The sequence below is a fragment of the Typopeltis vanoorti genome, chromosome 7, assembly GCF_054136105.1.
Source record: "Typopeltis vanoorti isolate ZY-2024b chromosome 7, IOZ_Tvanoo_1.0, whole genome shotgun sequence".
Taxonomy (NCBI): Eukaryota; Metazoa; Arthropoda; class Arachnida; order Uropygi; family Thelyphonidae; genus Typopeltis; species Typopeltis vanoorti.
The window spans coordinates 138,925,911-138,944,535 of NC_143555.1; the positions used below are offsets into that span (position 1 = coordinate 138,925,911).

The window sequence follows — 18,625 nt, forward strand, 5'->3', positions numbered from 1 at the left end:
TCTCTTTACAAGGCCATGATAAGACCTCACTTGGACTATTATGCGCAGGTGGTCTGATTACCTGGTTTTTGTTGTGATTCTGATACAGCGAAGAGAGTGCAAATGATATCAGAATTATGGAACTGTTAAAAATGATGGAATACTGATTATGAAGACAGATTGAGAATTTGTAGACTGCAGGCAATAGCAAACAAGAGAAAAAGGAGTGATATGATTGAGACTTACAAACTTCTGAAAGGGTCATACAGGATTTCAGTTGATAAAGGGTGGGAAAGGGGACAAGAGGGCATCCTTGGAAGCTGAGAATGAATGCACTAAGAAGGGAGTGAGGGTTAGATTTTTCTCTCGTAGGGAGCTGCATGATTGGAATGATTTGCCATTGGATGTGGTGTGTGCAAGCAGTGTGAATGAATTCAAGAATAAGTATGATAGCTGGTGCATGTAGTATGTGACCTCCCTCGATGAGTCCCTGACTCCCTGGAGGTCTCTCTTAATAATATGCTTTTGTTTATTTATTCAAGGTAGTAATTCGATATGGTACACACATATTTATTCACATTTATTTATTCATATTACACACATATATGATATATACATATAAATTCCTGCATGATGATATCAGTATATCCTGTATACCTTGCAAAATGTATGCATTATTTAAAGAGTTTGTTATGTCGTTGTTTTCTTAAATATTTTGCCTCTATTGTTCTCCTTGTGCCTACTGAGATCTGGTTTCTAAACTGACTTTCTGGAGCCATTTCTCTCTTCAAGCTCTGACGAAATTCATTTGTTTATGCTGTGCCAGTCAGAACTCTAGGATAGAAATCCTTATCCGAAAAAACTTTCCCAGAATTCAAGTGATACCTTATATAGATTAAGTAGTTAGGTAGATTGAGTTCTCAGTATACAGTCATGGCATCGACAATCTTAAATTCCCCTTTTTTCCTCTAAACATAGGTTTGATATTTTCGTGAGTGGTAAAATTCAATCTCTTATCAGACAAACTCGGGTATACATGGAAAAACATATTTATTATTTATCTAAGAACATTACAATTTAAACAACACATATAATCAAGCAAATCAAGGTTAATACTAAAATACAAGTAAAGCAGGGTAATAATAATCAAACAGACAGGCTATTCAAACACTCATGAGAATCTTATGTTCATCTATATCACAAACATGGATGTCGGTATTAGACTAGATTACTGCTACTAACAACCTATACACATTAAACTTGGTCTAGACAACTTATGGACATAGACTACTAGTCCAATTCGATTTTTACATAACACAGGAAACTATCTCAAAAATCTCTCTCTCTTCCCTTCTAAACTCTCTCCATTTTTACACCTTCGTCACCAATAGATAACACATAAAAGGGAAGATTTGTACATTACCACTTTGTTAGATGTTTTCTTAATCCTTCTGTCTGTTCTTTGTTACAGATTGTCCCTCTGTACGATGGATTGTTGCCACGTGAGAGTCACATGCTCGTCCTGAATAAGCCACTTGTTTCTTCTGGGCTTACGAACTTTTCGTGTTGCCATTTCTAACACGATTTACCTTCAAAGGAATCCTTTGCCGTTCTCTCATCAGTTAGATCCACACCGATGGTCTAAAACTCGAACACTGCCATCACTTCGAAAGAGGGCGCTATAATGGGGTTTAAAACAGATTCACATCGTTGAGAGGGGACCTCTTTTTTTTGTTTCCTTTTACGTTTTTCTCCTGGTTCGAATTAGGGAACACACTACCTAATGGTAGTGTGTTCCCCAGTCGCGTATGCCCTTCCCGTGGGTCTCCTGCTGGAAGTTCCCGAGGGGATCAGCATGCCTGATACCCGACAAGATGTGTGAAGACAGCAAAGCAGCAGCATGTTTCCCGTTGCTGAGCAACGTGAATCAAAGAAAATATAGCTCAGCAACGGGAAACATGCTGCTGCTTTGCTGTCTTCACACATCTTGTCGGGTATCAGGCATGCTGATCCCCTCGGGAACTTCCAGCAGGAGACCCACGGGAAGGGCATACGCGACTGGGGAACACACTACCATTAGGTAGTGTGTTCCCTAATTCGAACCAGGAGAAAAACGTAAAAGGAAACAAAAAAAAGAGGTTCCCTCTCAACGATGTGAATCTGTTTTAAACCCCATTATAGCGCCCTCTTTCCATACTCCAAACTTGTCTACGACGCTCTTCCATTTGCTGTCACCGAGTGACATCACCTCCTTGCTGTACGTACATCGCGTTTTTTGAGGAACGCGAATTTATTGCACCTTTTCACGAATGGCTACTCATCACTCGTTATGTCATCTTTGGTGGTCAAACTGCAACCTTTGAACTTTTGTTTGCACGATGATACATGAGCTTTATACATGGAATATTTTAACATTGATGTTTTTGAGAAATTAAGATTCCATCTATTTTAGACAATAACCTTAAACATAGTACAATTTAATATTTATTTCCTCCTTCGATTTCATTTTAATTTAAGATTCAACCTCTTCTTTTATATTTTAATACCTTTTTAAGCAAAGTTAATTTCTGCATTTCACATAGTATGTCTGTTTTGCCAAGAGTACAAGTGTGCTTTTGCTTGATATTGTTCTTGTTAAATCTTGAATGGAGCAGTTCTATTCTTGATAGAGCCATCATTCAAGATCTAACAAGTTGTTTTTGTATTTGTTAGTTGAGTGTTATGCATGGGATTCATTTAGGGTTAGTTTGAGCACGAAGCTTGTAATGATGCATATTGTAGGATGTTATGTACATTATAATGGTTATTTTGTGTATGTTATGACATGAAAAGTAATGCTTGTTGCAAGGGAAAACTCAAGTCATGTTTCTGACCAATTTTTAGGAATGATACCTTAATTCTACACAATATGCATAGAATGATTTTTATAACTACTTCTCAAACATTAATTCAAATGCATTACCATTATCATATCAACATAATTTCCTGATATGTACCCTCAAGGGGTGTTCAGGTTATTATGACAACACTACATGATTAGCTTTACATTATTATTATTAATCTTCTATCAACAATTTCCCCCCCTGTTTAGTTTATTACTTGTCAGCACTCCAATATTGTCATATCTAACATTTCATTCTTCTAAGGCACTTCTGAGAAAATCTAGCTACCTAGACCTTGGTTTCCCTGTGAGTCTTTTTCCTGGCATCTTGGCATCCAACACCTGTTCTGCTAATCTTTAAGTGACCATACCACCTTAAATTAGCCCTGCCCACACATTCTTGAATGCAAACAATGTCAAGTTCCTTCCTAATGTCTTCATTTTTAATATGATTCTGCCATTGATGCCATCTGTTCAGGTCCCTAATTTTTCTAAGAACTCTCATATTTGTGGTCTCCAATCTTTGACCAAGTGCTTTATTTCTAACCCAACTCACTGATCCATAACTTAAAAATGGTTTAAACACTGTCTTATATACCGTTAGTTTAGTTTAGTCAATATCAAGACTCCTTGGAGGTGTCACAAATAATAATAATAATAAACCTGTTTGACTGATTCCCCACTATACTACCTTTGCTTATTCTGTTGTCTATTTCCTTCGCAAAAAACTGTGCCTAAATATCTGAAATATTTTATTTATTCTATAAGTTCAGAATGCAGCTGAAGTTTTCTACATTCCTCCCTATTTTCATAGTTTTGGTCTTTTTATTGCTGATTTTCATGCCAAACTTCTTACAGCTGTTATTCAATTTAGTTAGGATTTATATGTTTAGGAGTAAAACATCATTTGCATAAAGCAAAGAGCAAATTTTGCTATATCCAATTCTAATATCAGGGTTAATGCCACTTTCATGTGATCCATATAGATGATGAATAAAAGTGGAGATAATTTTCATCCTTGTTCTACACCTGATTTTATATCAAACTATCTTCCTGTATTTCCTTTCATTCTAACTGCTGACTAACAACTTAAATACAGACTATGTATTGCCCTGTATAATGTTCCATTCACCCCATATAATTGAAGTGTTTTGAGAAGCTTCTCTGGGCACCTGTTGTATGCTTTTTGCAGATGTACAAAACTTAAATACAGATTCTTGTCATATTCCCATGATTTCTCAACTACTTCTGTTTGCCCTGAACCCAGCTTGTTCTTCTCCAAGTTTCTCTTTCACAATCTTTCTCAACCTATTTTCAAGTATGCTTGCATAAATCTTACCTGGAACACTTAGTAGAGAAATTCCTCTGTAATTTTCACACTGTTTTATTCCCTTTTTTCTATATGAGTACCATGAGAGTTCTATTCCAATCATCGGAAATTCGACCTTCTGACAGGTCCTCTGAATTATGCAGTGTAGCTGTTGCTAAAGTTTTCTTCCTCCATATTTGAGAATTTCTGGTCTTATATACTTCAGTTTTCACATTACCGTTATCATCTTTGATTCCTTTTACGGTACTCTTTCCTCCATTTCTAAGCTTTTTCAATAGGTTCCAGAACATTTTGCCACCTTCCGGATATCTACCTTCTATAATCTTACTGAAATCTTCCCATGATTTTTGTTTAGCTACTTTCACACATAGCTTAGCTCTCTTATATTTACTCTGTATTCTTTTAGGTCATCTGCTGACTTATTTGGGTCAACTTTCAGTGTGCTTTTTTCTTTTCTAGGACTGCTTCTTTAACTTCTTGTGTCCACCATGGTGTTCTCATTTTTCTTCAAATCAATCAATCAATGTTTTCTTCAGAGTTTGCCATTGCGACTACAAGGTTTGGTTCTTGTTTTCAAACTATTTTGTTCTTTCTTCAGCAATGTTTGTATAGTTGAGCCTACAGTTTACCTGTAAAAGCTGCTCAACTTTAGTTCTTTTTAAAAAATTTTTACATACTCTTCAATGTGCTATTCAGTTTTATCCTACTTAAAACTAAGTGATGGTCACTTTCAATTTCAAATCCTCTGTACACTCTTGTATCCTGAAGTAGCATGAACATATCACTATCAACCATAACAGTTAATGAGGCTTTTCTTATTTCTTGTGTCTGCTCTCCACACGAACTTGTGCACATTTTTATGTTGGAACATGATGTTAGTAATGACTAGTCGATATGCTGAGTAGAAATCCAGCAAATACCATTATTATTAGCCTTACCCTTTTCTCTAAATTTTCCCAAAACATTTCTATATGTCTGTTGGAATTCATTTCCTACTCTGCTTTAGAATTCCAAAAAGTATTACTTTTTCCCTTTTCTTTATATTAGCTGCCTGCTGTAATGACTCAAAAATTCATTTTCTTCAAATTGCTTGGATGCAAAAACAAATTTTATCTTATTTAAGACAGTATATATACTATATTATAGGACATAAAGCATACTCTTTAGTAAGGGGAATGATTGCAAAAAAACTAGGTTTATTTTTTGTTGGTTTATAATCAACATATACTAATTTCTTATTTGTTTTATGATATGAAACTTATATGTTTATTTTCCTAATGAAATTTGTGGATGGTCATAAAACATTTTCTCTTTGACCAGATAGATACTCAAAAGCAAATCCCAAAGGAGACTTCATTTTTATGATTTACCTATAATCCTCAAAAACAGCAGCAGAGAAAGGAGGGCAGTTTTTTTGAATGAACTGAATTAAATGGTAGCACATCATTGATTTCAGTTCTTTTCTCGTCATTAATACATATGTTACAGTCAATTTTCACCATAGTGATATAAATCAATCAACATTAACATACTGATTTATATCAATTATGCTGCTCATAAATCCCTCTATTTATTCTTTCATATGATATTTTACAATAACGGCAGGGTTTAATATTTTACTTTTATACTCTCATATATATAAGTCGTTTCTGCAGCATGCATTTTTCTAAAGATATTACCCTGGTCGTGTTCATCAAAGCAAACAGCATTAATTTCTTTATTTTACATATGATGAAACATTATTCAATCACAGTTCATCTCTAAAGAAGAAATTTTACTTCCTCTTTGTTCATCTCCTCTATTGTTCTCTTTGAAATAACTGCCTTTCATATTTATTTGAATAAGCAAAAGTAAAATTTCACAATTATTCAAGTCTAATGTTAATCGAGTTATTCTTTCTTCCCAACCTTACACACACACACACAAAAAAAAAATCTCTCCACAAATATACTAGCAATTTTTTTTTTCCAGTACCAAGCATACTATACTTGACAAGAAATTATATTCCTATTTCACCAAGTGTAAGTAAACAAAATGTGCACATAAAGTATCTTTGTAACTAGTCTGCTTGTGCACAGAGGCTTTTGATTTCACATCAATTGCCTCAATATTCCACAATGCAAAAAAAAAAAAAAAAAATATTATGGGAGTGTCGATAACTAGACTGATTTCAACCTTTACTAAGCTCAGTAGGAGCTAAATTCAGGAAAACACTGTGGTTAAATCAATAGGCTAAAAAACACTCATGTAATTATCATTAAAAATAAAGACAAAATAAAAAGAAGAAAAATTTTAAAAAAATGAATACTCAGCAATAATATGTAAATACAGAGTTTTTATCACTTCTGGAAAAGAATGTCTTCTCAAAGTACCTCTCATATAATATAATGATAATGTTACTCATCTTTTCTCTGTATAAATTATACTGCATAAATCTTCATTCTTTAATCTTAAGACTATCATAAACAGGTGTTCTCTCTATGAAGCTCAGCACACAATGTGATAACATCAGTTATATAAAATGCGACATATTATTAATATGTTGGAAGTTTTTCCCCACTTGGTTAGACTATAATAAATTTAGTTTAATCTTTTATCCAAGTGTAAGCAAACAAAGTTTGCACCTGCTGGTTTCCCACTGACGAAACCTCAATAAAGGTCGAAACTGGTCTGGGTAATGGCCCTTCCCTTAATGCATAGCATTATACATGTCCGCAAGGAGATGTGGTTTGCATTATGGGATATAATGCAAACCACATATACAAAGTCCGCGCGGTTAGCCTAGTGGCTTTGCGCTTTGCAACCATGTGCCCTGGGGAAGGAGTGTCCTAGGTTCGATTCCTGTCGGAGACGTGAGGAGCTGAAGGATCTTCCTCAGTCATAGCCAAGTTAGCCGGTCTTGGGTGCGGGCAGTAGGGTTTTTTCCGCCAGTTTATCTGGTGCTTTTCATCCCGCAAGCAGGCAAACCGGCCCCTTGAACACACAGGGATACAGCCAAGAATACCTTGAGGCATAGGAGTGACCATTCTATCCTCGTATTTCGGTTACGAAATCCAAGCATGCTTGGAAGGTTGTGGGCCTTAAAGGCCTGTTAAAGCCATTGGGATAGATTATGGGATATACTAAGACAAGCAGTGATGAGAGCTTGGTCCACCTTTACCACGAGTTGCCTCAGTCCTGAAGATACTTCAGGCACAAACTTTGTTTGCTTACACTTGGATAAAGGATTAAATTAAATTCATTATATTACTAATATGTAATAGCAAAAGTTTATTACTGTTTCTTAATTAATATTTTCTAGTAAATTTTAATAATTTTATTGATTCCACAGGATTTCATTTAATAATTAAATCACCACATCAGAATATAAAAAGACTTAACTGGAATTATAGAAATTATTACGTCTTTCACTCATTGGATCAAATTTATTAGTCATGGAGAGAATTACTGGGGAAAAAAAATAAAAATGGTTCCTTGAGTTGATGAGCAGTGGGAGGTTGGAATATGATGGTAGAATGGACTGACTGTAATTGATAATTCAAATTCGTTTAATGCCAGGCCCAGACATAATACATAGATTTTAAGATAAATATGCTATTTAAACAATTTGAAAACTGTTTATATATATATATATCTATCTCCTTTACTAACATAATGCATACCTGTAGGCACAGTTGTTAACCATGCTCTCCATTCTGATAATGTATGGTTAGTATAATAGAGTTGGAATGTATATTCTGTTCCAGGAAGAACATCAGAAATTGGCACAAAATCAACAGAGTCCATAGGAAAAAATGTAAAATTTGGTGCAGGGTTTCCATGAGGAGGGTGGTAATCAAGACGAAAAGTACCACCTGTGGCAGTTGCTATGACTTCTAGAGGCAACCTCAACTTTAAATCTCCAGCCCATACCTGCAAAACATGGTTGAGAATTTAATGAATGCTAAATATTATACATCATCATCAAATTCCTGACATGTACCCTCAAGGGATGTACAGGATATGATAATACTACATGAAAAATTTACATCATTACTAATCAATATTATACACAAGATATAAAGACTGTAATTAAATAAAATTTACAAAAAACAAATTAGAATAACTTAAATGACACTAAACTTCTAATGAACAATTCCATTGAAGTTCATTGGGATCACTAGTCACTCCAAAGTAAAAAAAATTGACATGTATAGTAATTATAAAACACTATGTAATTATAGTGCAGAAAAGTTTTTGCATGATTATTTTTCTTTCCCAAAGTATAATTGAGTACTCAGTGAGATCCTTAGACTATATTACTCACTGAAATTTAAGTGAGCTCATCTCAGTACTTTCTGAGATGAGCTCACTCATCTCAGAAAGTACTGAGATGAGCAAGTACAGATGTAATGTTGTGTAAATGATTGCAAAAATGTGGTTTAGTATTACAATTATACAACTTAATTGTCACCCCTTCAACATACTTCCCTCCTCTATCTATATACTGTTGTGTACAAATTTTCCATTGTTGGAAGCAGTGCTGCAAGTCATTAGGTGTTATCTGCTTCAGTAGAGCTGCCATTTTCTCCTTTACCCTATTCCACTGACATCATGGAACGGCTGACAGCAAAGTCGAATTTGCAGGAGATCATCATCACACGTGATGAGACGTGGATTTTCCAGTACGATTCAGAAACAAAGAGACAATCAATGCACTGGATACTGGAACTCCCACGTCACTGAGAATGAAAAAAGCAAGAATGAGCAGGTCAAAACTGAAGGCAATGCTGATCGTTTTTTTTTTATATATCAATGGTATGGTAATGGTTGAATGTGTACCAAAGACAGTTAACCAACATTATTACCCTTCAGGTTCGGCCAAGCTGAGAGAACGAGTGAGGAAGAAAAGACCTGATCTGTGGAAGAACCATTGGCACACCCAGGGAGGGGACCCTGGCCCCCTCCAAAAGAAAAAGGGAAAAAATACTAGAAAAATTTCCAAAAATCTTTTCCTAATTAAAATTCTTTTTTTTTTTTTTTTTTTTTTTTAAATTTATGTATGTTGTGTCTTCTATTTCTATGCTGCTTATGAATTAGCGGTCACATAATTTGGGAATACCCTATAGCTCTCGAGAATCCTGGCTGCTGTGAACGCAAGGAAAACGAAGTATTGCTCGGGCGCTACTTGTTTGTCCGAGCCGGGCCAGAGAAGATCACGGGTATCATGTATTGGCGATCCCCGCAGATGCTCAGTCATAGCTCGTATGCAATGCATAGTGTGTATTCTGAAATAGTCCACTCAACTCACCACCCCACCCAAGATTAAATCTTCAGTGCTCAACCCCCTCCAAGATTAAATCCTGAGTGCGCCACTGGGAAGAACAATGCTTGGATTCTCCATCAGGACAATACTCCAGCCCACTGTCTATAAAACAGTATCTGGCTGATAAGAAGATCCTGGTGTTGGACCATCCACCTCACTTGTCGGACTTAGTGCCATGCGAATTTTACCTTTTCCAAAGTTGAAATCCACATTGAAGGGCACCCATTTTCAGTCAGTGGATGAGGTAAAGGAGAAAATGGCAGTGCTACTGAAGCAGATAACACCTGATGACTTGCAGCACTGCTTCCAACAATGGAAAATTCGTATGCAAAGGTGTACAGATAGAGGAGGGGAGAGTATAAATAAAATAGGAGTTAAAAGGATTAGTAGTGTAATTAAACAGCAGTTGCAAGAAACAAAAACTCTTTAGAGGGGATATAAAAAGAAATATAAAGATTAATCTCATGAGCATTAAGTTAGTTCTTTCACTGTGGCAAGTAAAAGTAAGAATGATTATGGAAGAATAACATTAATAAAGAGAGCATACAAAGAATATTAAAGAGAGACATTCTGTAGCTTGATGGGTAATGATGATGCCATCTGGTTGGAAAGACCTTAGTTCAGAGGCGTAACTGGGGGGTCCACCCAGGGGGCACCTTTTTTGGGGGGGGGGGTTTCATGTGAAACACAATTTTATTTGTCGACGATTCTTTTATTCATGTTAAATTAGCAATTTTTACTACTTAATAATTAGTTTTTAACAACTATACTTACAACTAAAATAAAAAAAATATAAATAACAAAATCATTACATTTCCCTATCATACTATAATTCAAATTCTTAAAAATAAAGCAATAAAACACATGGTAAGAATTGCTTTATTAGTTATTACTTATACCGTGGTAGCTGCATCTCAGCAGCAGGCACCGCATAGTCAAAGAGTCAATACACATTCGTGAAAACATTTTTTCTTCTTCTTCTAATTTTGCATATAACTGAGGCCATTGACAGGGTTTTAGGGTCCCAGTAATAATATTTCTGCAGTTCCCTATTATATTAGGGTTTTTGCTTAACCCATTTGATGCATGCATAAATATTACCAAGCACGATTCCATTTTTACCCTAAAAAAATGCTAAAATACCTGATTCATCGTATTTTTTTTAACCTGTTACACATATCATTTAGGTTGTCATCGAAACCATTGAAACATATTTATTGTATTCTTTATCTATGGTTAGTCTAGAGCAGGGGTGGGCAACCCTTGGCATGCAATACCCAGGGCTCACTTTAAAAAATAATTAAATAAATAAATACATTTCAAACATCTTTGCTGACTTGTATATTTTAACTTAATATAATACAATTTTATTAAGTACAGCGATACCAAATAAAAATGCAATAAAGAAGCAAACCCTACCAACCTGTTTTAGTAATAATAAGTAATAAGATAATAAGAAACAAAAATCCTATTTACAAGCCATCTATCTCTGCAATATACTGATGTACAAGTTTCATCCAGTTCAGTTGTAGCATCATTCATCAGGCAGCCAGACATCACATGACTCCTTTACCATCATTTGATATATCTTTTTGTGTTTCATAAAGAACGTACACATTTTCTAAAGTGCGTATATATGTGGATTTGGATTTTATTAAATTGTAAGTCATTAAAATACGGATTGGAAGTATTTTATTATTGGTCTACAACTCTCAATCTCCACCACTCAATCTACCAACTACAGCAAACTGCAACTACCATCATCATCATCTACACCAATGCCATCTACTGCCTTTTCATAATCACGAACTTCCATGCCCATGGCGGGATTCGAACTTGCAGCCTTTTGGCTTGAGAGCAGATACGCATAATCACCTATTCATCCCACTCATCTGCAGCTCATATAGTATTTTTAGTATTTTTGTCTGTTAGTTGCATGTGTTCTCTAGCCAATTTGCCTGTATATGAAATGAAAAACTCAAGCTTCCAGGAGAAAACATCCTGCTGTCCCTGTATAAGATTGGCTAAACTTGCCTCCAGTTAAAAAAGCAAATATAAAAATTCCCCTCGTCATGACAAGAATCAAAGGATGCATTGTCCTCATTCTTCTGACTGCACCAAAAGCACCCATATAGATATTGAAATAACTGATTATTTTGCTTGAACTCAATCACACAGATTTAAATGTTACAGCATTAATTTGGGTTTATTTTATTCACAGTATATAAATGAAAAGAAGAAAAGGTTTAGCATTTAGTTTTTAGTATAATCCTTCTTCTTTTAAGATTTAAGCTATAAGCCTGTTCATCTATTCGGGATCTAAGGTATTATACTTGCCTTCAGTTTCTAAACCTTTCTATTCTAACTCTTTCTCCATTAAATTTATATTTATTTCTCATAGTAGTCTTCCAGCTTCCATTCATTGTATTTATGTATTCCTTCCAACTGTTTTTATGCTATTTATTGCATGTATTTGTAATTCGTTTCTTATTATTCAATCAGTTCTTGTACCTCCTATTATATAGTTCCTAAGATATTAGTATGGCAGAGTTCAGCTATAGTTCAATGGCAATGTTGAAAGCCACTTTAGAGTCTCCTTTGACACTTCATGTATATCCTGCAAGTCACCATGGAAACAGCAAAGGGGACAGTCACTGATGATATAGTTGATAGTTTATAGGATATGGGTGCAGTCACACTATTTGCCATATTTCATTTATGTAAGTGCCCTGGTTCACCTTGATTCTGTTGATATAGTACACCCACAGATTCGAGACCCTTCGACACTTCTGCACATGTCAACAGGAGAATCCATTCCGATAATAGGGTAATCAATCCGTATTGTGGGATGAGTTGTTTATCATTACACGTTGGAAAATTTACTTCTCTTTTATGATCATTGTAGTTAACTATGTTGCTTGTATAACAGTTGGAAAATTTTACCTATAAAGCACGTGATTTCGCGTGTTGGTGACCAATTCGTACATCCTTCATTTCTTTCTCCCCTTCAGCATGAATCGACTATTCTTGGCACAAAGCCAAGCAAAGATCTCTAAAGCGTGGGCGTACTATAGTTGTCCATAATCTTCTAGGAAGGATGAAGCTGGGCCGGCAGCAGCAGGCATCTTTCACAAGAGAGCCATTTGTTGGCAAGTTCATAGTCCATTGTTGGTTCCACATGCTGTGATTTGAAGGTACTAGGCCAGAAAAGCTCTGGTTATGTCCCAAAATGGGTAACCTGACTTCAGCCAGGTCCTAGGGAGGATTTATAAGAGTTGAATGAAGAAGCAATAGGCAGTTTATTATTATTATTATGTGACACCTCCAAGAGAGGGTCACTCTACAACTCTCAATCTCCACCACTCGATCTACCAACTACAGTGAACTGCAACTATCATCATCTACACCAATACCATCTACTTCCCACCACCACTAGTGTTTTCACAATCACGAACATCCAAGCCCACGGCAGGATTCGAACGCACAGCCTTTTGGCTTGAGAGCGGATACGCTAATCACTTGGTCAACCAAGTCGGCAAATGAGTTGTGATTTTCTCCAGTTTTTTTTAGTGAGGCCTGTCTTATATTTGGTGGGGCTATGTTGGAAAGCACTGGTAGCCACAGCAGAGGGATAGATTTCAAAGTGTCTATAATGATGTTGAGTTGGGAGTCAATGTTTGTGTGAACATGTCTTTCCTAGACTGGTGCACAGTACTCTGTAGCAAAATAAACAAGGACCGGGCCCAAGATCTTAAGCACCTCAACCCTGAGAAAGTTCGTTTCAGCTGCTTGTATTCTTTTTTTTTCCTCTCTCTCTTTATCCAACTTTCTGAACAATAAGATATTCTTTATACTGCAGCAAACTTTTAAAATATAAATTTCCTTTCTGTTGTTCATCTTATTGTTCTATAGACCACATAAAACTATAAATTATTGTCTATATCATGATCGATATGAAAAGTTATATCACATTATGATAATGAACATGTTTTACTAGTTTTTGGTCACTACTTCACAAATGGAAAATGAACTGAAATTAGTGTTAATTTGTATGGGATTATCTCAGAATGCCAGTTTTTGTGTTAATTTTAAATTGCATATGCACTTAGTTGACATAAATTCCTATTATTGCTATTATGTATTGATTTCAAGAATTTCTGAGGAAATATGATTTAGTTACTCATATTCCCATTAATATCATTAGGAAGAGACAGTTGAGCATAAATGCTCAACTGTCTCTTCCTGGTGTATACCAAGTTCCACATGACTGCTAGCTTTCCTACTTTGGACAAACCAGAGACGTTCAATAGAAAAAAGAATACAGGAACATCAATGTTATATTCTTCACAACAAATCCAATAAGTCTGGATTAGAGCAACACGGAATAGAGGCTGACCACAACATTCTCTGGTCTAAAACTCGCCTTCTACACATATATAGATATAAATTCAAATGCCCATTTAAAGAGAATGCTGAGGCCTTTACTTCACTGCCCTAACTTGAATCGGAATGATTTCCTATCCTTATCAAAAATATGGGAAAGTTTGATTCGAATAACACATTCATTTTTTTTTAATTAAGACCATAATGATATTTACAAAGACAGAAGTTCCTAAGAAACCATCTAGATACTACATCTATCTAATGATCTGTTTAGTATATTATAAATTAAGTTTTTGTATGATAATATAAATTATATAATTATTTATGCAATTTATTTTACACTTTCATGATTAACCTTTTCTTCAGTGAAAGCATAACGCTATTAGTGATTGAACATCCCGCGGCTCGTACTAGTTTGAATAAATCAATTGTTTGCAAAAAAACTGTTCTTTAAGCCACTGATGATAATTTGTTAATTTCGAACTGAAATATTTGACAGTATATTTAATAAATAATACTTTTCCTTGTGTTTACGTGTAATAATTTATAGAGACTAGATCAAACTTGGCTTTTCGCTCAGGAGTCTAACGTTATGGAATCTGAAATGTACTTTGCAAATCTTTTAGATAACCTCAATTATTTTATTACATCCTGTCTACTGAGCAGTTAAAAAAAAGGATTTTACATAATTTATAAATACCAAGTCGGTCCGTAAATTGAATTCCCATTCCTTCCCCTCCCCCATGATTTGTTTAAGTGTGTAAAAATCTAGCTTGTTCCTTTAATAACAAATTATCAGCAATATTCATGAGATTTTTTTGTTTATTTAAAATCTTACTATATAATTTCTTGCAGTAATCAATAAAGTAATACCGTGTAAATTGCAAACTATTCTTAAACACCGATATTATTTTAGTCGTTTTAACAATTTTACTTTCAAGAGGGTTACTATATTGGATTAAATTATTTTGGATCTTGAAGTCTTAGATGTATTGAACGTTACCGATGCAGTGGCGTTCCCATACTGCAAAATTCGGCAATATTATGGAGTCAGTGGGTTTTCGAAGAGCCCAATGAAAAATTTTGGTAGTCCAACGAGAGCTTATTTGCGGGTGGAGATAAAAACACTTTTCTTGGCAAACTTTGACAACCAATTGTTGTCAAATTTTTTACAACATATACATCTTGTTATGCCTTTGTCTTGGAAGAGGAAGTACATTCTCCTACAGAAATGTTCTTTGATTCTTCTACGGCTTATCCAGTAGTTTCGAGTTTTTGATAGTTTCGTGACATTGCAAGAGATTAATATTTGCGACTGTAAAAGTCTCTACCAGATGAAGACTTGTTAGTTGACTTGAAACCGCTCTGAAAAATAGCCTCTTAACTAAATCATTCAATGTAGATCCGATTGATATATTATGTAAAACACATACACTGAGGTGAAGAAGAGAAAAGGGGCAGGTTAGTGTAGGACAAAAAGTTCTTTATGTTTGCAAGTGGGGCGTACCAGTAACACAGGTAAGGATTCTGATTTAAATAACAAGTACGTTCGATTTCTACTGACTTACCACGTTCCCTATCTCTCGCGAAATCATGTCTTTTAGAAAGAAATAGTACAGATCGTGTAAACTGTGAATGAACATTTTATTAGTAACATTTTCTTAAAGAATTGTTTACTATTAAATTGGTTTTCCTGTATTGTTTTTTTCAGCCCAATGCATTGCAAGTTTTATCCATTTCGGAATACTTGCAGCTTGAATTGCTCAGTATTTTTAGATATTTATATAGCTCTCATCGCATAAAATGAAATTAAGCTATATTAAGATTACTGTACAATTTTAAAGTATTTTAATTATTCTTCAAAAAAGGGAAACTTGAGAGCGAAATCTGTCACTTCCACTTTTTAAATGATAGGCCAAAAAGGGAAGGGAGAGGAAAAAAACTAGTCATGCCAGGTGAAGGACGTTATCATTGCCTGAAATTGTGTTCTATATCACGCCTAATGTTGAAGTCTGACCACATATCTGGTCTAACTGGTTTAGCAAAAAGCACAACACATACTTGACAACTGTTTAAGTAAATGACGTAAAGCTTTATCATTTGAGTTATGTTTCCCTGCACAAAACTCAGCAGGGTGAAACCTATTACGGAAGCTGTAAATCGTTTTCTTAAAAAAAAAATAAAAAGTGAATATTCTTATTCATAAATAAGAAATTTATATGATTAAACTTCGAAGAATGTAAGTCAACTTCCTTTTTAAATTACCCAAAAAGAAATTCTATCAGGCTTGCTTTAAACGCGTACAGTGATTTGTTTGAAATCACCTTGTGTTACAGAAGATATTTTCAACTGAAACATTTTGAAATACAATAAACCTTCACGTATTTCTTGACTATAAATTGTTATTACGCCTTCTGGCGACAGCAACTGGTATGAATGCCAAAATGTACATCGAGATTGTTGATTCTTACTTACGTCTGTCGAGATATTTAAGTCATAATACACTTAAAAATATATATATATAAATTATTAACTACAAAAGAAAGAATTTTTAATCAATAAAATGACTGCAGTTTATTAAATAGTGCTTCAAATACTCAAAAAAAAAAGGGGGGGGACCTTAAACAGTACTGCTTGTTAAAAAAATTCTAATCGGTTGCATTTTCACTGCGAAAATAAAATTGATGTACGTATAAGAACACTCAGATTTTCTTCCAACCAATTGTGTTACTTGCGATTATTTTTGACTTTGTTTAAACTTACAAAAATATGTCTTAATTTCTTGTAATAAATTAAGAAATCAAATCTCTTGATAAAAACAGATCCGAGTTTCAATGGCCTCATTACATTAATAATAACAATAATAATAAAAAAAAATAAGTGGATTTGTCGCTATCCGACGACAAGGTCGTTGAAAAACGTGCCAGTGTCCTTTTCTATGCTCTAATTCGTAGAAAGTGGTGTTTTATTGCCCATGCGTGAAGTCAATTTGAGTCATTCAAGCGGATATGTGCTTCATTCTTAAAATACAAGAAAATGGTGATAACCAAACTGATATAAAAGGAAGCAAGTGTTTAAAAATAAATCAATGACAAGAACATGCTTGGAAAATTTTATGTATAAGGGAAAGACGTCAGTAATATTAATTGACTAAATATTTACACATATTCAAAAGAACTATGAGAAACAAGCAGTAATTATATATATATTTGAAAGATTTCGTATTTTGTAACTGTTATTTGTTAATATTTTTTGTAATATACTTATTGCACTCATTTGGTGATTAATCTAATTTTGCAAATACAACGCAATATTGTCAGTGGCAGTTTAACATAGTTATATCTACCTCCCCTATTATAACAGAAAGTCACATGAATCCCTAAGCTGAGGTACAGTTGATACTATTTTAGGGGGAAAGGAAGGCCGCATGGACCCAGGGTTCTCACATAGAGGGAAGGGACCTCGAAAATCAGTAAGGGAAAGAAATTTCAACAATCGAACTATTAAAAACATGAACTGCACATTTTTTCACACTCAGTCGCAGTAATTTCTCTGAATTAATCGATTTGCTTCAATAAAAACAAATGGATATAATGGATTTCCTATTCTGCAAAATCCTTTTTATGTTGCACTTTAGGTAATAATAAAGGTTAGCCTTAATTAATCATTACGATGTGTCTGATAACATTTAAAAAATATACGTTTGGTCTTGAATGATGTCAAGACTTTTCTCACTTCTTAGTCCAGTCGATCAATATACCTTCGATGACTTATTAACGATTCAAAAATTAAATAACTAACCGTACGTTTGTTGGAATGAATATTTTACTTAAGTTACTTCATTTTCACTATAACAAAAAATATTGACCACTTAATATCTCCTTCATAATCTTTGGCACAATTACCACTTAAGTAGAAGGCTCGTTAAGAATAATTTTCTTCCTACGCATAAAACCAAGATAACTTCCATCAAGAACTACTTTTTCTATACCACGAGCCCTATACCAACAGTCGACTTCTAAGCATGAAGTAGTTAAAAAGAAAAAAAAGAAAAAAAAATCTGCATAATCAATGGACAAATACAGCATCTAGCAAAAATAAGTAAAATAATTAATTTTGCTTTAACAGGAATGAAGAGTTACAGCAGTATTTCTGGTGGCAATACTTTGCCACCAGAAATACTGCTCAGAAAAGCAAACTATTCCAATTTTGAAATATTTTAAAATGATAATGCAAATATCGCATACATGTTGTAGGTTCTATATTATATTATCCAAAACACGATGTATTACTTTGTATAAAACTTATTTACATCTTTATAAATCCGCAGTCCTAAAATTACTAAATCTTAATCCACAAATCAACAGCACTGCTGAGCCCTAATATTTTTAGAAATCGGTTAAGAGCAGATTTTCATCTTCATAATCCCAGAAGATGAGTCCGATCTCTAATTAGAGAGCATAGGCAAAAGCGACATAAGAATATGGCAAACAGGTACTGCCATTTCGTGTTTTAAATCCTAACCAGTTTAGTTATAAATATGGCGCGAGTTGTAGATGGATTTTCCTAAACTGCAGTATAAAACACCCGAGTTTCGGGGGCGGGGGTGAAGACCTAATTGTCTGAGCCAAAGATCGATTAAACAGAAGAGCCCTAGAAACAATTCCCTCCAGAAGGCGAAGTGAATTCATTTCATACATGCTGTTCAGCTAACTGTCTGAAATGTCACCGAAATAAAAACTGCATT

General features: G+C 34.5%; 1 protein-coding gene across 2 annotated transcripts in view; it reads right to left on the minus strand.

Moving 5' to 3' along the window:
• The window catches only part of Ptp10D (Protein tyrosine phosphatase 10D), a 253,950-nt gene that overhangs the window by 146,475 nt on the left and 88,850 nt on the right, over positions 1-18,625 (minus strand). For both annotated transcript variants that reach the window (XM_090395504.1, XM_090395503.1), the window contains exon 2: positions 7,853-8,102. In XM_090395504.1, coding sequence (XP_090251630.1) covers positions 7,853-8,102 — 250 coding nt within the window. The remainder of the gene's footprint in view (positions 1-7,852; positions 8,103-18,625) is intronic.